General features: G+C 37.3%; 1 protein-coding gene across 3 annotated transcripts in view; it reads left to right on the top strand.

Annotated features, from left to right (window-relative positions):
- SPIDR (scaffold protein involved in DNA repair) overlaps positions 1–22,327 on the top strand; it is a 210,789-nt gene that overhangs the window by 31,173 nt on the left and 157,289 nt on the right. The window contains exon 1 of one of the 3 annotated variants that reach the window (XM_067467430.1): positions 7,743–7,829. The exons of the other annotated variants lie outside the window; for them this stretch is intronic. Coding sequence (XP_067323531.1) covers positions 7,818–7,829 — 12 coding nt within the window. The 5' untranslated portion in view covers positions 7,743–7,817. Of the gene's footprint in view, positions 1–7,742; positions 7,830–22,327 lie in introns of those variants that run through there. 3 annotated transcript variants of the gene reach the window in all.

Below are 22,327 nucleotides of genomic sequence, written 5' to 3'. Positions count from 1 at the left end.
TTCTTGAAAATACTCCAGTTCTAAATTGCATTTTCATTATAAAGGTCATTGCGTTTTCATTATAAAGGTCATGGAGTTGCTTATAATAACTCCGTTTGTTTCAAGTATAGGAAATGTCACCAGATGTGGAAGTCTGTTGTCTCTTAAGACACTATTTAGCATCTTAACATGCTGACTAGCTATGATTAATTCTGGCCTCATTGCATGTTTTCTGAGTGTCTTCGCCCCTTTCCACCCCCATCCTAATGGAGCAGAGGGGAGAAGTCATCTTGGTCATGTAGTCTCTTATTCTGGGTTGTGGCTGGGAAAAGTGTGCTGTAAAAATAATTCCTTTCTAATCAGAGATCTACAAACAATGTGACCCTTTTAAATATGAAGACTGGAACTCCCAGAAAACTTTATATTATTCTCTAACTGCTAACCAACAAAGCCAGTCTTGGTCTCATTGCTGCTATTCTGTCTGTCTTGAAAGTTGATGATCCTCCTGAATGTTAGCATGAATTGCAAAAACATAACAAAACAAAAACACACACAAGTGAAATAATTCCATAAAAGCTTTGTAACAAAGTTGTATAGCTGGAATCATAACATCAGTGGGGCTTAATCCAAATTCATATGACATTATGTGAGATACTTTACATAATCAAACTTATGTGAATGAATGTTGAAAGTAAATGGACCATTTTTGATGTTTTAAACATAGGAATTCCTTATCCAGAATTTCAAAATCTGAAATACTGCAAAATCAAAAATTGGCTTAGAAAGTGACGCCTTTGCTTCTTGATGGTCCATTATCCATACACTTTATTTCATGCACATTATTGTATATAAAATTACATTCAGACTCTGTTTTTAATATTTTTATGAAAAATAAATGAATTTTATGTTTAGACTTATCTTCAAGATACCTTATTAAGTGCATATACATATATGTAAATACAGGGATTCCAAAATCCCAAACATTTCTAATCCTAGGTATTATGGATAAGGGATAGTCAACATGTACTGACTGAAATTGTTATATAACAACACTTAAAGAATAGTAGCAAGAATTGCTATAACATCTCCAGAAAGAGAACACTTACGAGTTACAGGGCAAAACGAAGTCAGACACGTAATTAGCTGCTGGGCAGTTTCAGGTATATGCAAAACTCTACTGCCAAGTTTACTCATGGTGAAAAGAATGGAAGGAGAAGATTAAAATAAAAGGTGACTAACACAAATGATTTGGAGAAGCAAATGTTTTCTGTGTAACTAGTATCATTCTGCCTCATAGGTTCCAGCCCCCAGACATCTGACTCTTTACTCAGCACTTTGTCTTAGAAATATATCCTCTTGGCTAATTTACAGGGGGAAAGGAAACAATACCCTATTATATATAGTGTCATCTGAAGGAGTACATAGGAAATTTCCCATCTCAGATAATCACACACTGAACATAAAGATATTTCAGATTACTTCTTCCGGTAATTGGGCCAGCTCTGAGACATACTAATTAAAAGATGGTAGGTGAGCGATTAGGTTCCCTCTGGAAAAAAGAGAAAAGAGAACATCCAGTTGGTGGTTTGAGCTCATGGAAAATTGTGAAGCTGGCCCTTTGATTAGTAGTTGTGGTTCAGGGAGAATGTCAAGAAATATATATGGCCTACAGAGAAAGATCAAGAGAACCGGCGTGGTATAGAGGTTTCGCTTTAGCACCATGACTCTGGAGACCAGGGTTCAAGTCAGTGCTCAACCATGGAAATATACTGGGTGACCTTCAGGAAGCCAAATTCTCTCAGCCTTAAAGGGAGGAAAAAACAAACCCCCTCTAAACAGATTTTTTCAATAAAACCTCATGATGGGGTCACCATAAGTTAGAAATACCTTGAAGTCACACAACAATAGAGAAAGAATGTTTGGTTTGGTGTGTTTGTACACAAAGGGAAGTGAGAAGTACATTCTTCTCTCATTTGCAATTTTTACTTTTGCAGATTTGATCATTCATATATTTGATTGAAGTTTCTCTTGGAGGCTCTAGGTCTTCTAGTGCTACTCCATGATCAATTTCTTCTGGAAATTCTGTCTAGAAATCTCTATTTCTGTGCAATTGTGTGATTTCCAGAATGGCTGTGCTAGAAGACCTAGATATTCCCATAGAGGTGTTCTCTCAGGTTAAAAACACAATTTCTTTGTAGTCTTTCACTTTCATGGGGCCCTGTGTTCCTAACCCCAGTGAATGTGGAGTGCTGGCTGTATATGGTTTCATAACCTATTTGTTTGCATAGGGGCAATGGAAATTTAATTTACAGACCTTGTTATTGGCAAAAGTAATGCTGCAGTGCCATCCTATTCATGTATACAGAGGAGAATATCATAAGTGTATACATAAGATCATATTTTTCTGATAAATATAAGATCATATTTCTCTGGATTCTCCCGGCTTGGGTTTGGTGTATTGGCGCATTAATTTATTGTTAATGAATTTATTTGTTGAATCTGTATAATGTTTTAAATTGATTTTATTGTTTTAATTGTAATTGTATTGGTGTATATGTTGATAGCATCATCGGATGCTTATGTAAGGCTGCCCCGAGTCCTCTTGTGGGGAGAAAGGCGGGATAGAAATGTATGTTTTTATTATTATTATTATTATTATTATTATTATTATTATTCTTTCACCTTTAAAGAACACTGTTGCACCATGAAGCAAGATGGAGTTAATATATTGCTTTTTTGCCACTTCCTTGGATTTTGATGCTTGTTATTATTATACGAGTCCCTGGACCTCTGGAGCCATTGCTTAACCCTGTTTAGATCCCTGTTTGTAGCAATTTGCTCATGCTTGGAAATTAAGTTTTCTTCTCTAAAACGGAAAGTAATTTGGAAAACCAATACAGACAAACTAGTAAAGAAATGAGTAGCATACTTGTTTTGTTTTTGAGCTGCATTACTTGACATAGCATATGCCTATAATGAAATATTTCTACGTACGATGTCCAACTGTACCTTTTAATCTAAATAAAGAAATGTCAACGCAATGACTGACTTTATGGAACATTTGAGTCCATTCTCTAGTAATTTTCCAATACAGTAAAAAAAAAATTCTCATCCTGTCTGAGCAAAGTGTCATCTATTGAAGTGATTACAGGATACTTTGTACATTTATTACAAACACCAGTTGCTGAATGGTTGTGGTAAGTGTGTCACATCCTTTTTTCAACTTTGCCCTCCTTAGACTTGATGGCAGTCAGTCTCCTTCAGTTTTTCACTAACCAACAGGGAGTGGCTCTTGAAACCTCACAAACTTGCAGATCTGGTTCTCAAGCAAACTTTCAGACTTCTTGAACTAGGCTGAGAACATTTTGATATTGCTACTATCAGGGAAAGATTTCAGAACCATAGCACACTTCCATTTTAGAGATAATTGTAGCTTTTTTATGCTAAATTGATGAACTTTTTCCCTTGTATTTTTATTCTTTATAAATTTTCTCATATTTGCATTTTTGAGCCAAGCTCATAATCCTTGTAATGTGATTAATACTAACCATACATAGAAAAGATTTAAAACAAAATACTTGTGTGCCTTGCAGGACTCTGTATCAGCTGAGATTTCATTCATTCATCCTCTATCTTTTTCCCACTGTATATTAAGATAGCCTTATATTTTGCTGCTAACTGGGTAAATAGCAATTTCCCTGGTTAAGAACCCAAGTGAGAGATTGCCATTGTCAGTGTCATAAAAGCAGGACTGAATAGTCCTTTTCTTCTAATCAGATGGTAATAACCATTTAACACTCTATGGACAAATAGTAAAACACCTACAAAATCTGTGTCAAGGTGGGCAACTTTAGTAGATCTGTGGGATCATTTTTGTCATATGCCTGCCTATTCCTCAGATCCAGGCCAAAAAATTGGGTGTGAAAAGGCTTACTTGCCCCTAGTCCCCTGGAATTGATTGGGACCCATGTGTCTTTTCAGAGCCCTACTAGTCTTTAAGAAAACAAAAACTGGAAGTGTCTTTCCACCTAGCTTATATTTTGTCCCTATTTGTAGAGTGAACCAGAATATCGCGTTGTTTTTGTTGTTGCTGCTCTCTGCCTTTGAGTCAACTTTTACTTTTAGAATCCCATGAATGAGAGACCTCCAAGTCCTTCTCAGCTTTTACAGATTCAAGGCCAGGATTCCCTGATTTAGTCTATCCATATGGAATTCCTTGCCACCTTATATGAGAGCCATGCGTGGCTTAGGGCCTTTTACTCTAGCACTTAAGACCTGGCTTTTTACTAGAGCATTCGATCTCTGTTAATTTTTAATTTCTGTATGTATGTATTTTATCTTTTACAATTTAGCTGTAAATCGCCTAGAGCATTCTCAGATGGAGGGCGTTTAATAAGTAATTAAATATGATGATGATGATATGGAAAGTGCTCTTCCTCTTTTCCTTCTGCCTTAGCAAGCATTATCCTTTTTTCTAGTGAGTCATATCTTTCCATGATATGTCCAAAATATAAAAGTCTCAGTTTAGTCATCTTGATTTCTAAGGAGAGTTCAAGCTTGATATTCTCTATGGCCCATTTATTCGTCTTTTTAGTAGTGCAGGGCGCATCATTTGAAAATACATCACACAGTCGTAAACGCTTGGGAAGTGTTCGACTTGTGATTTTGTGATACGAAATTCAGCATGTATCTCTCGTTTGCTGTGTCATACTGTGGTTTTTTGTCAGTAAAATAATAATAATAATAATAATAATAATAATAATAATATACTGTATATACTCGAGTATAAGCCTAGTTTTTCAGCCCTTTTTTTAGGCTGAAAAAGTCCCCCTCGGGTTATACCCGAGTCAAGGTTATTTATTATTTTCCTCTGTTATTATTATTATTTTATTACATTTATTATTTTACTCTATTATAATTATTACATTTATCATTTTACTCTATTATTATTATTACATTTATTATTTTACTTTATTGTTATTATTACATGTATTATTTTACTCTATTATTATTACATTTATTATTTTACTCTCTATGTAAGCACATTTACATTGAAGAAGATTAGAAAAGTGGTTTAATCAGAGTTGGACAATCTTATCTTAAATTACAGTTTTATATAAATATTCAAAAACATTTAACCTACTGATGCCTCAATTAATGCAATTTTATTGGTATCTATTTTCATTTTGAAATTGACCCGTAGCTGCTGCATTTCCCACCCTCGGCTTATACTTGAGTCAATACGTTTTCCCAGGTTTTTGTGTGTGTGTGTGATAAAATTAGGTTCCTCGGCTTATATTCGGGTTGGCTTATACTCGAGTATATACGGTACTATTGTGACTATTATGCGATGAAATACAGGGATGCTGTACAACACCATGTGATGCCTGTATAATATATATTGGAAACTTTACTGTCTCTGCCCTTCTTTTGCCACTTAATGTTACAGTTCTGGGAATTGATTACTCCTTCAGTTTATCGAATTTAGCTGAATTATCGGCACGTCAAGAGCAGCCTACCCCTTGTCCTGTGGTTGGCATTGTTTATTTTAGTTTTCAAAAATCATAGTCCTCTAATGTTATCAGCCTGGAAATCTGAAGTGTGAGAAATAGTAGTAGGTTGAGTGAATGATGAGTAATATATTCATCACTATTTGTCATGTACAATTTGGCTATATGAGCTCCAATCATTGTATAAATTAGTATCCCCCCCCGCTGCCTTCATGTGTACATCATATTCATGCATACTTTGGTTTGTTAACATCTCCTCCCATGCATGCAAACAGAATGTCTACTTAATCTTTTATCATGGCTGGTAGTATATTTTCCTTGCAAAAGCCTAAAATTATGTGTGGGAGGGGAAGAATGGGATCTGCTCTCTCCTTCAGCATTGTTTCATAACCATAGGTGGAATAGTGCTGATTTGATCATTTTATGAAACATTCTTGTTACATTCATGTTACATTCTTGAAATGTTTATCACATCAAGATAGATAGAATGGACACTAAAAATAGATGGCTAAAACATAAAAATATAATTCCATATCTGCGAGGGATACGTTCCAAGACCCCATGTAGATACCTGAAACCTCATTTCTTAATCAAAGATAGTTTAATATTTCATTTTCCATTAATTAAAAACATCTGTCAGATTTATGCCAAAGGACAGAACCAATCAGAGACCTTTGTCTCATTACATTTCTGTTTGCTTGTTTTCTACATAGAGAATACCGAACTGGTGCATTTCATGTTTCATTGAGCAATGTAGACTCCAAATCTGAAGTGCTATTTTAGTCATTAGTACAGATTTAAGGCCAAATGTGTAGCTTTAAAATGAGCCCCCAAAGGTGTTTTGTACATTTCACAGTTCATCTGACTTAGTAGTAAAGACTGATAGCCGTTGGTAGCAATATGAAACCTACATTCCGTATTCAAAATTTGGTAGTACAGGCAGTCCTTGAGTTGCAAACATCCGACTTACAAACAACTCATAGTTAAGAATGGGGGTGAGACAGCAAGGAGTAAAAGAAATCTACCCCTAGGAAGGGAAATTCACAAGAGTTATCAGGGGGAAAGCGGTCTCCACTAAACCTTTATCACCAATTCTTCTTTCCACAATAAACCAAGTTTTCCAAAATCCAAGTGTGTGTATATATATGTCTGGAGTTACACTTTAAAAATGTGCCTGTTCCAACTTGCATGCAAATTAATTTAAGGACAAATCTGCAGACCCTATCTTGTTTGTAACTTGGGAACTGCCTGTAATGTAAACAAAGAAATGCATTCATATTTCATATACCCATGTAAATGACACTAGCAGTCTTACTCAGAAACAGTTCCATTGCATGCAGTAGAACTGTTTTCCAAGAACAATTGCACAGAACTCCAGACTAAGATAAATGGCATGCCATTTATTTATATTACACATTTATCTTAGTCTGGAATTCTATGAAATTGTTCTTGGAAAAATGGCATGCCATTTATTTATCTTATACACAGGAGCCCCCGGTGGCGCAGTGGGTTAAACCCCTGTGCCGGCAGGACTGAAGACCAACAGGTCGCAGATTCGAATCCGGGGAGAGTATGGACGAGCTCCCTCTATCAGCTCCTCATGCAGGGACATGAGAGAAGCCTCCCACAAGGATGGTCAAAACATCAAAACATCCGGGCATCCCCTGGGCAACGTCCTTGCAGACACCAATTCTCTCACACCGGAAGAGACTTGCAGTTTCTCAAGTCACTCCTGACACGACAAAAAAAAATCATCTTATACACATGGGTTGTAATTCTTATGAGCCTTCAGGATGCTTCAGACTTACGGCAACCCTAAGGTGAACGTGCCAAGATTTGTTCAGAAAAGATTAGCCTTCTTCAAAGGCTGAGAAAATGTGACTTGCCCAGGGTAGCTCTGTGGGCTTCCATGGATGAATGGGAATTTGAATCCTGATCTCCAGAATTGGACCTTGGTCAGGTGCTCAAACCATTACAATATCCCAGCTCTCTTAACACATTTATGATAGGAGAAAAATTCCAATAGAGGCCAGAATTCTGTACCAATAATACAGACTTACTTGTAAATTATTCAAATTTATGTAATATATGCAAATCTCTTTGCAATGTCTTCTAATCTTTTCTATTCAGATTCTGTAGGAGTAAGTTGATGGAAGAAGCTCAGACCCAACCCCTCACGTGTAACGGGAGTTTAGATTAACTCCACACCAGTAAAAGGGTACATATGGAGAAACATCTCAGGAAGATTAGAAACTGAGTAGAGTGAAAAGTCTTGAATTTGGCACAAGGCACTGGGAAGAACATGTGGGGAAAACCCCAAATGAGGAAATGGGAGTGGAGGTAATGCCGGTTTATTTGCCTAAAGGAAGTACATTGAGTTCATGATAAATTATATTGATTTTTGCTGCCCTCCTGTCCTGCTTGGTGTTAATCTCATGGTGGAATTAACATCTCTTTAATGAATGACATAACGTCACAGCAGGCTATTGTGTGTAGAAGAGCTGTGTGAAATGCTTACAGAGTAGCAGCTCCATGAAGGTTTTGAGAGGAAGTGAGTCATGGATTGTTGCTGGTTTAACAAGATGTTTCTCCCTCCTCTCTTAAGCTAAATGGTGAATCGAAATTTTCCAGGTATATGACTGAGGGAAAGCAGGGCAGGGAATGTGTGTGGGCTTAGATTTGAAGAGGGAACGAGGGTGGAGTGAGGCGAGCTCGTTCAGAAAACCAATCCATAAATTTATTTCCTTGTGGATTAGGAATAGGGGCTGGCTGGTAGAGGACTACGCATACGTTTTAAAAATTCGCTTCAGAAAGCAAAGATTCGGATTACTACTGCCTGGCGTTATGTTTACTATCTCTTTATTACTTGTTCTTTTTTATTAATGTGAAATGTTATACTTAGATTCTTTCCAGCATGGCTTTCAACACATTTTTGTGCTTGTGCCAAGAACACTGTGTTCTGTTAAGTCATTCTGTGACGTTGCGCTCTGGCTGGCGGCCAAAGAGGGTCAAGTTCATTCAAATAAGTTTTTGCGTAGGCTCTTGCTGTGTGAGGAATGTCAGTCGTGTCTTTGCATGATAATCTGCCTTAGTCCTGTCAAATTCTGAGAGGCCCATATACGTATTTGGGGGTGGGGGGGAGAGTAACTTTATTACTGTAATGATGTTTAAGGAGAGGCTCACTTAGAAAAAAAAATAAACTGGATCAAGTCATACGGATTAATTATCTCGTTTTTCTTCTTTGTCTTTTTGGTTCTTAAAATAGAACAGAGCTTCAAGTATTACTTCTGAAGACTATAATTCCCAGATTTCCCAGAAACTTTGCAGATTCTTGGAGTTGTGGTCCTCCAAAGAAATACTTCTAAGCTCTTGTTGGAGATGACAGAGCCTCTGCCTTGGCACTGAGTATTGTGTTAGGATGTCTTTTCTGATTGAAATGAAATCTTCAACTTTGACTTTTATTTATATATATAAATAAATAAATAATACATTTATATGTGAGTTTAATTATATACACCATGAATCTAGATGTTCTTATAGTATGCTTTAAGGCTACTGAAAATGCACACCTATTTCCTAAATTAAGATTTCATTTTTAATCATTCCAATTCCAAGTCCCCAGGATAGATCTCTCCTCAAGAGTGCACTGTGTACTCATGAAGCGGGGACAGCCTTGATTTTATTGTCTTGCTCCATTTTCCCTTCTGGTGAACCGTTGTTTGCTTCTGCTTTGCATAGCTTTTCCTTCCTGTAACCCTGCCACAAATCACAAATTGCATCCCTGCCCCCTTCCTCTCTTCCAGTAACTGCACTGTTAGCAACAATTTGGGAACCACTGGCAAAATAATCTGTTTGACAACCCTTTAAAACAACCAGCAACAGGACATTAACTGTAGCAGATATAGTCAGGCTGCCTCTAAACGGTCTGCAAAACAACTGTTGATATCTAAAGTGCAAATGGAAATCATCCACCACCACCCTTTTATCTTTGCTTTTTTATTGTGCATTAATAAAAATCTGGAACATGTCCACAGGGGTTGTATTCTTGCCTGAAAGAATGAGGTAGAGAATTAAGTAGATAATTGACTGAAATTTCTGTTTTATCTGGTTTCATTACCAACTTGTTTTTTGGGGTTATGTATCAGCTCTGGGTCTTGGCTCACTTGATGTTTAGTTTTTAAGGGAGAGAAAGGGAGCTGTACCAGGTTCCCATGGTTCACCACCCACTCTTGGATAACTACTTGTCAGAGCTTGCTCTCCTTATCTTAACTACCTGGGAGAGTAAATGCTGATCAACTTAGTGTTCATCACTAGGTGTCACTCCGTTTCAGTGAAATTCTGTGTCTCACTGGAAAATGTAAAAAAAAAGTCTTGTTTTCCTTTATCCTCTGTAGGGGAAAGGAAGATGGAATTTTAATTCTTCTCATTCCGCTAGTTAAAGTTGTTGTTGCTGGGGTTTTTTAATTGTTTATTTTTTGTTTTTGCTAGCCTTGTCATTTTCTAGTTCTCTGCCTTAGATGGGCTTTGGATTCAAAGCAGTATATGCGTACTCCAACATTTGTTTGCAATTTGATACATTGATGCAGGGCTAATAATAAAAAATGAGACATACAAAAGCAAACACATATATGGAATATACCATTTCTGTTGGAGAGTCCCATAATGGAATTATCTTATGATGTGGAAAAGTTTACCAACTTGCCGAAAGCTAATAGGCTGGGGAGAAAGGCCAATTTGAACCATCATCATCATCATTTTTATCATCATCATCATCATTTATGCATATATTTATTGATTTATGTGAAGCTTTCCAAGTAAAACAGCCAAAAACAGTAGGTCTTGCTCAAGGCATAGAATCTAAAATATATGGGTACACATAAACACACAGAGAAGGAAGGAATTTTGTGTGTGTGTGTATCTGTAGGGATTGTTATGAAATCCTTCACATGGAAGAAAATTCAGTCACTTAAATCCTTACATGTTGTCAGAATTGGTACAATTCAGCTGAAATTAGAGGAACTTCTTTTCTATGTAGGAGTGAGGGGAACTGAGGCTAGCGGCTGTATGTAGGCCATGGTGTCCCCCAACCACACATTTTCAATTATGGTATAATTTAGAGTCAATGTTTGATCAAGAAAGGCCAGAAAAAGTTCCCCTGATGCACAAAAATATATTTTAAAAGCCTCTCCCATCTCCAAATTTCTAAACCTTGACACTCCATATACCTCTTTTTATGCTAGAGTCCTCAAAGTGGTGATAATACCTGACACACTGTAAATTACATTTACCACCTTGAAAGAGTTTTTAAAGAAAAAAGCTAAGGTATTGTGATATGCTGGGAGGGGTAATGATAATGCAGGAATTAACTTTGACCAAGTTCCCATCCATTTTCCTATGAGTGGTGGAGCCTCCTTAGATCAAAACCAACAGATCCTCTTTTCTCCAAACATATATACTTCTATGAGAACTTTTATTTGCTTATTGGTCTGTTTTGATTTTGTTAAATCTGTTTGGTAATAATTGTACCTGTGTACATTCAGAATTTCATTGCTCCCTTGTTGATCTTTTGTTGCAGCTCTGCATTTCTGTTTTCTCTATGTTTAGATAATAACCTTTTCAGAAGCTTGGAAATAACATTGTAGTCTTTGCTTGTGCATGCCCACACTCTGCAGGCTTTCGTGATGTTTAAGAGAGAAGTATGACCATCCCAGCTAGAACAAACATTCATGTTTGTTTGTGTGACTATAAACTTGTTGACCAGTGCTGTTGACAAATGAGCTCATTTTTTTCTTTCCTCCTCATTTTTAAAATCTAGACCAATTGTTTAAAACCTGATCTTTATATGTATAAGAAGAAATGCTTACTCACAAATGTTATAATATACAGGAAGACCCTGCAGATTCCATATTCTTGGATTCAATTACCTACTGTTTACACAACAGCCTCAGGCTTGGAGAGAGGGGGAAACAGAAGAATCGCCACCACTGTTGCTTCATTGTTGGGGAGAGGGATGGGGTCCCACGCTTGCTTTCTCCCAGATGATGAGCCAGACATCCTGTAGTTACTTTCCCCTCTACATGGCAGGAGGTGAATGGAGCAGGAGACGATTGCACATACTCTACTTTCACTCTTTAGTATGAAAACACAGCATTCATTTGCTATTACCTGCAGTTTTATATATGGGAAGTCCTTGAACATATCTCTTGCAAATACAGGGCTTATACTATAGTTCCTAAGGAACACAGTTGTGGCTATCCTTAGGAGGGAACCTATTGGGCTGGAATTTTGGTTTAATCTATTTTTCTTTTTGGTTCCTCTGAGGTTGAGAAAGCTGTTGTGATTAGGAAAACTCAGTGAATTATTAATTGCAACCTCCCCCTCCTCAGGAAAGATTTTTTTTTTTGTCATCATCCCATATTGCATATTTTTCAGTTTACTCCCCTTGTGGGTAGTTGTGATTATCTGATAAAATAACTGGATTGAAAGAGAAAAAATGTGTACAATACTGTATTAATTTATCTTTAGAGTCCTAGTAAGTATTTCTGAAGAAACAACCTTAGTCATCCGGATGGATAGTTTACACTTGAAAACAGGTTGGGTGGGAGGGAAGTGCAACTTTTGTGGTTTTCCTGGACTTCATGTTAACTTTTGTTGTTATCAATCCATTTTCTTTCTGTAGTCCTCTCTAGCATGGGATTTGGTGGCATTGCCTTATAGTAGCTTTGGACCTTTCTGGGATTGAAGTCATGAATGTAGGAGATAATATTATGGGGATTCTAAACCACCTCGTATCCATTGGCTCTTGAGGTGTCTCAAAATGGTGTCTTGTCCCCCATGCTGTTAACAAGTAACTAGGGAAAGAAGTAACCTGTGATATAAGCAAAAGTACTGTTATACAAACAGCTCTGTTTGTATAACAGTACTTTTCATTTTTCCATTTTGTAAGCTCATAAAGACTAGGAAAATGCTAAGAAGGTGTTTGGAGGCAGTTTTGGACTAGATGAGGGCTGAAGCCAGGGTTCTGAGGCCATTACACCAAAGCCATATTTTTGGTCACAGGGTTTTTTCCAGGCAAAGCTTTAAATATTGTTTTTCACCTTTACAATCTTAAAACTGGATGGGAATCTTTAGGGAGGGATTATTGTCCCCAATCCACAAGGAGCCTATGCTGTGGCAGTTATACTGGCCATGTCAAAACAATACAATTATGCTTCTGAGTTTTATAAATGAGCAAAAAGAGGCCTTGGGGCAACATCTTAGGTCTTGGGGCAACCTTAACCAGAAAACTATTAGCTTCCAGAAGTGTAATTCACATTTTAAGTTGCAAGACCCCCTTCCCACATTTTTGTACATAAAAAGTCCATGAGTGAATTTATATTGATTTATAAGGGGTTTGGCTGGTACTAGGGAGAGAAAATTGGCCTCTGAACCTGAAACACTTGCCTACCTCTGTTATATACTTCAAAGTACTTCTTGTGAGCCTTGTGAATATGGAAAGATGGCATGAGTTCCTTGCATCTACTTTTCTTCTGTCAAGGTTTGGCAGGCCTTAGGGAGAAACTGAAGAAAAGACAAGACGTAGGAGAAAGAAGAATTTAGACAAACATTCTGGATTTGAGGCTTCTTGTTAAACTTGGGGAGCTTATGCTTTTCAGATCATATTGGACTGCATTCCTATTCCACAGAATCATGGATGGCTTCAGGGGTAATAGCATTTGTAGTAACATCTGGAGGACTACAGATACTTGCTCATAATACCCCTGTTGTCATTCGTATGGTGAAGGCCCCTCTGGAGTTGAACCATAGAAGCATTGCTGTCTCTAAATTTTTTCTTGTCTGAAAGTGAGCTATTCTCTAGGATGTTCTTAGATAAACAACTAAAGTTGTTGCATTAAAACCCTCCTGCCTTTTGGATTTTCTGGAATGCCCTCTGTGATTCAAAGAGAACTGGCGTTACATGGTAAGTAATCTCCATGTCAGTCTGCATGTTATTATCTTATTTCTTCTGGTTTTAGTTTCAAAGTGGATTGCCTGTGCTTATTAATCATATTTTGTAAGATGCCCTGGCAAGTTTTGCCCTGAAATGTGACATACACATTTCTTATACTAATAAATTAACATCAGGCTCATATTTAGGCCCATCTGTTTTTTAATTCTATCTTTTCTTTTATTCCAAAGTTGTATAATTTGTGGCCCCCTAGATTTGTTTATTATTATCCCACAACCTTGGCTTTGATAGCAAGGGTATTGGTAGTTGCTGTCCAAGAACATCGGGAAAACCATAAATTACCGATCTCTGCTTTATATAGCATTAGAGTTTATTACTTATATTTCATATTCAACTTTCAGGATGACTTCTAAGTAATAACAATATGTCAAAACACATTCACTAGCAATTCTTAGTATTCTGTTAATGTGACGATGACTTACAACTGTTGATATCTAGCAAGCATTGTGGAATGTGCTGCTTGTTTTGGTTTTGGTTTTGGTTAATTTTTTTGTGGTTGCTCTGGTTTTCATACTGGTGACTGTTTTATCTCTCAGATGTGTCATTTAGAACATCTTCTCACATTTTTAGTTTCCAGTCTTTTTATAGCAAGATTGCCTTCAGAAAAAAAATAGTTCTTGACCTTCTGTGCACATCATAAAAATGTTGAGTTGTGACATGCTAGATCAATTAATGCAGCTAGTTTGTCATACTGTTAATGAAGTGGTTATTTTTTAAAAAGTGGGCTTCACTATATTGAAACCTACTGAATCAGTGGGAAAGTCAGCTGGAATTCTGTCTTCTCTGTTAGGAGTTGGATATTCAGTAGGAATATAAATAAGGCTCACAATCCAATTGAACTCTGACAGAATGAAAACTCTGCTACTCTAGTAACATGGGATCACACACATGATTACTTTCAGTCTGTTGTGACTTCTGTCTATAACACAGAGCAGAATGAATGGGTGGATACTCAATGTGCAAACATTTAAAATGTCAAACTGCTAGCACTGCATTTGACTTGAGTGGCAAAATAGGGTCCTGACTAAGAAATGAAGTATAAGAAATTCAGAAAAAAACATTACTGGTGCTCTGTCTGGTTTGTATATCCTACCAGACTTTATTCATGCATTTGCTTGGCCACACAAGGAATAAAAGTTTATATGGTTGGAGATGGGCATATATATACCCTGTCCTTCCCTTGATAGGCAGGCTTCTTTCAGACCTTTGCATTACCAGCATTCAAATCTTCCCAGGGTTTGTAAGTATACTTGACCAAATGTGCAGTGAGGTGTCTGTGCAATTGGGAACTTTGGTAAGGGAGGGCAACCACTCATGTAGAGACTTCTAATCACAGCCAGCTTAATGTGCTTAGAAGTGTTCTTCAGAGTTCAAGGATCTGTACTGGAGCAGGGGAAAACTGGAGGATAGGTTTATTGTGCATGCATCCTCTCCTCTCTATGCACTTTAAACTGAGATGGAATCGTTCAATCACATACATAGGGTTTGTTGTAGTTTAGCCTTTGATTTTTACCTGCACTTGATCTCTCTGGGGATTCTGGGCCTGTTAGTCATTCTGACACTAGGGATTCTGGGTCTGCAAGTCAGCAGAAAAGCCAGCAAGAGATTTTAAGCCCTGAAAATGAGTGATCTGTGTCTGAAGGCCATATTCCTGAAAGGCAGTTCGCTAGGGAAGCAAGGTCACACATAAATCTGAGCTCAGATGATAAAAATGGAAGTCCAGGTGGACAAACTAATGAGCAGGTAGATAGGAGATTTATGTTCCATCAACATAGGGCTTTTCAGGAGAATGTCTGAAGGTCAAGACAATTGTTAGCGAATAAATCCTTATCCATTTCCCAGGGGAGAAGGCATGCCTTTCAATATTAGCTAGCCCAGCAGATGGGTCTGTTAGTCCAGGCAACATTGAAGTATAAGAAATTCAGAATGGTGATTGAGTATACATCTATTGTCAAGTCAAGGGATTTCTAGTTCCATGTTTCCTTTTGTTCATGTCTCATGATTCCAAGTTTTGAAGATGGTTCTTTAATCTCATGTTTTGGATTTATTCTGCTTTTGTATTCCTGCTTTTTGATGCTACTTAGGTACTTTGATTTCTGTTGATTATTCCTGCTATTTGGACTTTGGTTTTTTATACTATTTTGCAGAATTGCTTTATATATATATTTCTTCAATAAACTGCTTTGCTATTTTACCTTGGACTGGATTGTGTGTTAAATACAGAGGTGGTTCCCAGTCTTGGAGTGCAACAGGGTTCTAGTTAAAGTTTCAAGGAAGCACACTTTTATTATATGAGGATCTGCAATGCAGAGCTGATGAAAAAGTTCTTCATTCCATTAACCACTAGCCTCCTAATATTTTTTAAGGGAAAAAAATACATTGAAGTCTTCAGGGTTAAGTCTAGTGGTTGGTCTGAAGTAAAGTAGACACATTGATTGTTAATCGCCACTCACATAATCCTGCGAATTTCAGTAGAGTCTGTCCTAGTTGAGGGTAGGAATTGATTTATCTGTGAAGTAGATGTGAAGAAGGAATGCATCTTGGAATAATTTTACTTACTCAGCTTTGTATAAGGGGTATGAGAGTGCTGGGAAAATATATAGCATATCTTCTGATTTCTTCAAAAGTTCATGGATTTTTTTTTACAATAATGTCATGATAAACCTTCAATGGAGCGAGTAAAGTAGGGGTCCTCAAACTTTTTAAATAGAGGACCACTTCATGGCTGGACTATAGTTTGAAAAACAAATGAACAAATTCCTATACATACTGCAGATATCTTATTTGTATGCAAAAAAATAAAATGAAATGAAAGAACAACACAATATTTAAAATGAAGAACAATTTTAACCTGCATAAACTTACCAGTATTTTAATAGAAAGTGTGGATCTGCTTTTGGCTAATGAAATACTTGAGTTCATTAGGATTGTTGCTGTTATGTGCCTTCAAGTTGTTTCAAACTTACGGTGAGGCAAATGACCTTGGAGGGCCACATCTGGTCAGTGGGCCTTTGTTTGGGGACACCTGCAGTAAAGGATGTGTTTGTCAGGTAGAGAAATCTCAAGAGTACAGGAGTACAGAGGGGACTTGATTGTTAAGTATACTAACGAAAAGAAAAATGTATATAAGTATTAAAGAAATATTGGGCCCCATGATTACGCCTTGTCCCCTTATATAAGACATTATGGTAAGATATTATGCAAATACCTGTAATCTTGCAATGATTCAGAAACAGTTCACAACTGGGATAAGGAACTACTTGAAAGCACTCAGGTCTCTGGGCCAAACTTGAACTGGTTTCTGGGTGTATTTAAGTGATTTATCCCTTGTCTAGTAAGTTGAACCATTTTTGGCTGGATTACAGAAAGCAATAAAATTGAAAGCAATAAAATTGTGATCTAGAATTGATCAAACTTAGATGTCAGAAAAGCAGCTCTTGGGAGAATATTTCAGAATTGAGGTGCCTCTGTCCAACCTCAGGCAGCTGTAAAGTCTCTCAGATTATAATATCAGTTAACACTGCTCATAAATTACAGTCTTGCTCAGTTAAAAAGAGTAGTTTTTCATGATTGTTAAATCTCAGGTCAGTCTCCTAATAACATTGTCAGGTGCAAAGACTTATTTTGTACACAGTAATAAGAAAATTTGCTACATACTGAGTAGTTATGGTGGAGGAGATGATGGATAGCTGCCCTTTACTTGGTTGTGAAGGTTTATTTCTTGAGTGTTATTCTCCTGCAATGAATCTGTCTTTTAGATAAGACCAGTATAGAAGAATTTTATACTCAATGGGCAGTTTTCTCTCTATCTTAGTTTTAGCCAAAAAACAAGAGTTGAAAAGTCCATAAGGAAGGAACAATCACCACTTATGACAATATCCTTGTGCCCTTCAATCAGAAATTAGGATTCTGATTGAAAGAAAGGACATGCCTGTACCCCAACGCCAACCAACAGTTGAAAAAGACCTATGTAGTTACTTGGGCAGGGCACGGCCTTGGGATAACTTTCCTCCTTACACTAAAGATAGTCATCCTGGTCTCTCACCCCACCAAGGATTGAGTCAGTGGCCCAGTCAGAAAATGACAGTCACTGTGAGATTGCTGCAAGTAGAGGCTCAAATCACATACTGCTCATAAGAACTCTCCTGACCAAATAGGAAAGAGGGGAGGAAAGAAGGTGTATATTTTTTTTAAAAGTAGCCAAAGGAGTCTCTCACAACATAAAAATGAGGAGAAAGGGGGAAGGAGAAAAGAGAAATGTGGACCATCTTTACAGCTAACTGGGTTTTTAATTTATTTTCTGGGGTGCTTTTATGGATATAACCCCACTTTTTTTGGATGCGGTATCAAATGTGTCTTTGTTTTCATACTGACATCATCAATATATTGTTACTAAGTGTAAACATCAAAATTATAAATGAAAAAAATATTGGTATGGAAAATTCCATTTGACATGCGTTTTTCTATGGTGGACATTCTCTTGCAAAGCTGCCAGCAGTAAAGAAGGCCTGTTTATTGTAGCCCTCCTGAGTTGCGTCTGGCAAAAAAACTTGAGATGCTGACCTTCAGGTCTCCTTCAGGAGGAAAATAAATGCAGGAGTAAATGATTCTTCAGACAACATTTTCCTCAAACATTTCTTTCTTGTTGCCTTTCAAATTACGACCCAAACATGTGGTCATATTTCAAGGGATAATGCCACTGGGTGACCATGGGCAAGTCGTATTATCTCAGCCTCAGAGGAAGGCAAAAACAAAGCTCTTGCTGGACAAATCTTGCCAAGGAAATTCTGTGGTATGTTCGCCTTAGGGTTGCCATCAGTCAGAAACTGTTTGAAAGCACGCAACAAAAATGCTATCTCCTGATTTATCCAGTTTGCAAATGTCTAATGTTGTTTTATAGCTGTACAGTAAACGATATGAAATCCCTTTTTACAATCTGTTGTATGTGCACAAGAATTTATCTACCAAACAAATCTTCTTTGAATGTTTCTTTCCTGTTGCAAATGGAGAAAGGTCACTTACTGAAGAAGAAAGATAGGATCAAAATGTTCATTGGCAGCCAGATAAACAGCATGAAGCCAAAGAGGGGGTGGGGGCTTGTAAGTATTTTCCTGTTGCCTTTTCGACAAGATAAATATTAATCTTTTGTTTTCTAAAAAGATTTGACAGCTTTTGATTTGAGGCTAAAGGAGGTTAGAAGAATAAAACTCAAAGGCTAACATCTTAAATATGGCCTTAGGAACACAAGTACAGCCAGCTAAAGAATTATCTACAGTTCTGCTAGATTAGAAAGATGCATTTTGGAATTTTTGATAGCATGACAGTATGTGGAGATTGCTTCCAAAAAGTACCAAATCCATCTGAATACATTTTACAGGAATAGAAAAATGTGTTGAGGATATGCATTCTTTTGGTATAAAATGCAATTTTTAAGCCCAGTAATATAATGACTTCATACATTTTGATAGTTTTGATCTGTGCATAATATTTAACTCCTAGCCAACAATGTACTGCCATCTATAGCTCATTTATCAATGTATTTTTGATTTGGTACCTTTTGGGAACAAACTCAATATATGTTTAGACTAAAAAAATAATAACTGCTGTTTTCTGCAGCATGTTCTCTCTAATAAAGGTGGCAAAGGGTTAAACCACAATATGTTCAATGGTCAGCTGAGAGATATTTTCTCTTTTAATTTAAAGGTAAGCATATAATTGAAGATGTGACTCTCTGATCTGTATTGGGCCCATCATGAGCAATTTACACTAAATCCCTCTCTCTACAACAGTGGTTCCCAATCTGTGGTCTTCAAGAACTACAATATGGTCCTCTGCCTCACCATTACTACAGAGTTGCAGCAAGAACAGCTGGTCTCTTGAAACCCTCTTATAGTGCCAAGGCTTATTAAATATGGTTTTCTGTGGGTGAACAGATGGCGACTACTGGATGGCATATGTTCTGTATCAGAAACTAGAGCTAATGTGGTCTATCCAATGCAGTATTCTGAATAATCACTCCAAATAACCAAACCGAATCTAAAGTTGACCAAAAACCGATTCATAACCCTTTTGGTACTAATGTTGGAGAGTGGTCCCTGGTCAAAGTGGTCCTTGGTCAAAAAAAGGTTGGAAACAACTGCTTTACAAGGATAAAAAGGGGGAGGGATCTATGAGAGAGGTTTACACTTCCTCTGCCTTTTTGTTGTGACAGATGAATGACAGATACCCAGCAGCCTCCATAGTGCTCCTATGCCTATGGTTGCAGTGCTTTCAGGAGTGGGAGCTGTAGCCTTCACATAATTCAAACCTTCTTGGAATGTAGTCAAATGATGTCAGATCACACTACAAATGACTTACCTTTTTAAATAAAAAAGATACATGCATGTAACTACGATTAAATTGAATAGAACAGGAGCTTTGGCTTTGATGTTTATGTGCTTTAAAATGTTTTTAACAGTTCAGAGTATAACCAGTCTTCATGCCATTCAGTAAAGCTAGTTAATCTGCATCCTCAGAAATTCTTTGATAGATTTTTGCCTTGGAATTCAGCTTTAGCCCATCTCTGATGCCACCATTATTTTACCTGCCATAGATTACTTTCTCTCAGCCCTTACCTCTAGCTATCGATAAGTGTGTGTTTGTGGGAAGGCAGGGGAGAAAAGAGTACACTGTTGGATTCTTTTGTGCTGCTCTTCTCAGCTTCAGATCATCAGTCTGCAACAGTGCCTCTGAGCAAAAGGGCAAGCTTGTTGTAGACCACTTGGAGCTGGACTTCCAGTATTCATTATGAACTGTACTCAAGACAAAGCCTCTATCTTGCTATCAAAGATAAGTCTTATAATCTGCAATTATGCTTTCTTAAAGGATTTTGTAGGGAGGTTCCCGTGCTTAACCTCCAGTATTTTTATTACTGATGCCGTTTTCTTTTGTACCAGGCAAAATGTTAAGGAGAATTTTAAGGAGAAAAAAATAAAAAATGAAATAGCTCTAAGTATGCTCTGTCTAGGGTGCATCTACACCAGTGTTTCTCAACCTGGGAATCGGAACCTCGGGGGGGGGGGGTGTCAGAGGGGTCGCCAGAGGGGTTCTGCGTGGGAAGTTTGATTCAATTCTGTTGTTAGTGGAGTTTAGAATGCTCTTTGATTGTAGGTTAACTATAAATTCCAGCAACTACAACTCCCATACGTCAAAATCAATCTCTCCAAACCCCACCACTATTCAAACTTGGGCATATTGGGTATTTGTGCCAAATTTTGTCCATATCAGATATTTACATTACGATTCATAACAATAGCAAAATTACAGTTATGAAGTAGCAATGAAGATAATTTTATAATTTGTGGTCACCACAACATGAGGAACTGTATTAAGGGGCCGCAGCATTAGGAAGGTTGAGAAACACTGATCTACACTGTAGAGTTAGTTCAGTTTCACATCACATTAACTGCCATGGTTCAATGCTCTGGAATCCCAGTATTTGTAGTTTGGTGAGACATCAGCACTCTTTGGCAGAGAAGACTAAAGACATTGTAAAAACTACAACACCCAATACTTGATAGCATTCAGATATAGTGGTTAAAGCTGCCTCAAAATGCTCTAATTCTTGAGTGCAAATGCACCCCTAGAAATGATGCAGAACTGTTCTAAATCTTATTCTCCGAGCCACATTCCCTTCCAAAATATATGGGTACAATAGACTGCATTTACTTTGGAATGTGCATCAGCGGGCCTTTAAAAACATATATTTCATGTTGTTTACAGTGTGGGATAAATCCTCTCGTTCCCAAACATAGGTACATTAAGTCTTGAATTTCTCTGTTGATTTCTTTGGACAGTTTTCACATCTGTTTCTAAGACATTTTAAAATAGTCTCATAGTATGAACCTGGAAATTGTTGTTTATAGTGGAAGTGTGTTGGTTCTGTCTACTCTTCTTATATCTCTGTGTTTCTTCCTGCTATTACTGTCTGAAAAGGAAAGGGGTGTGAAGTGAAGGACACAGAAGGAAAAAAACATGGAGATGTAACAGCTCATCTTCCACGCTCTACTCACATGATTCTTGCTTGCTTTCTCAGTCTCTTCTGCCAGATGAGGTGCACTGTTGCTCTACCTCTTTCCACTCTTACCTTTGCCACCCAAGTATATGTTTTTCCCAACATCTCAGTGTTTTGTGGTCACTGAGTAAACTTAGTCCTCCACAAACTCCTTCACCCCCCCCCCTCCATTTTTGTTAGCAACCTTTTTCTTTTTTTGGATTTCTGCAAACTCAAGTTTTACAATTGGCTTTCTGTGCATGGATTGTGTCATTCTGGTTGCCTAAGAATCACACTGGACAAAATGAAAAGGCTATCAATTCCACTGATAGTTTAATGATATTGTAAGCTATTGTATGGTGATTTTTGGAGGAGGTGTTGCTGCATAATTGATCTTTTAAAGCAATAAACAAACAAATAAGAAAAGTATTTCACAGTTCAGTTTAATTAGCTTACATTAGCTTGATCTTTGCTTTATACATAGACATTTTGAAGTATTGAGGAAAATAGAAATATGCAAGCAGGCTTGGCAGGTAGCGTTTCAGATGACTGTATCATGTTTTTCCTATAAACAAATTCTGCTGTTTGTATATTTCAGTACTGCACTGGACAATAAACATACCTCATGAATACATGGACTTGCAGTCCATAAAAAGCCTGTACAAACTTGTCCGTGGTCATAAATCGTTGATCCATTGAGACTATGTAGGACTAATCATTCCCCATTCTTTATTGATCTGCCCATAGTGTGTTGAAGCAGGCAGCCCTCATTATTGGATGTATTAACTGTATTATGCT

This window comes from Anolis sagrei, chromosome 4 (assembly GCF_037176765.1).
Source record: "Anolis sagrei isolate rAnoSag1 chromosome 4, rAnoSag1.mat, whole genome shotgun sequence".
Taxonomy (NCBI): Eukaryota; Metazoa; Chordata; class Lepidosauria; order Squamata; family Dactyloidae; genus Anolis; species Anolis sagrei.
Note: the sequence above shows the minus strand (reverse complement) of the source record. Positions and strands in the feature narration are given on the sequence as shown.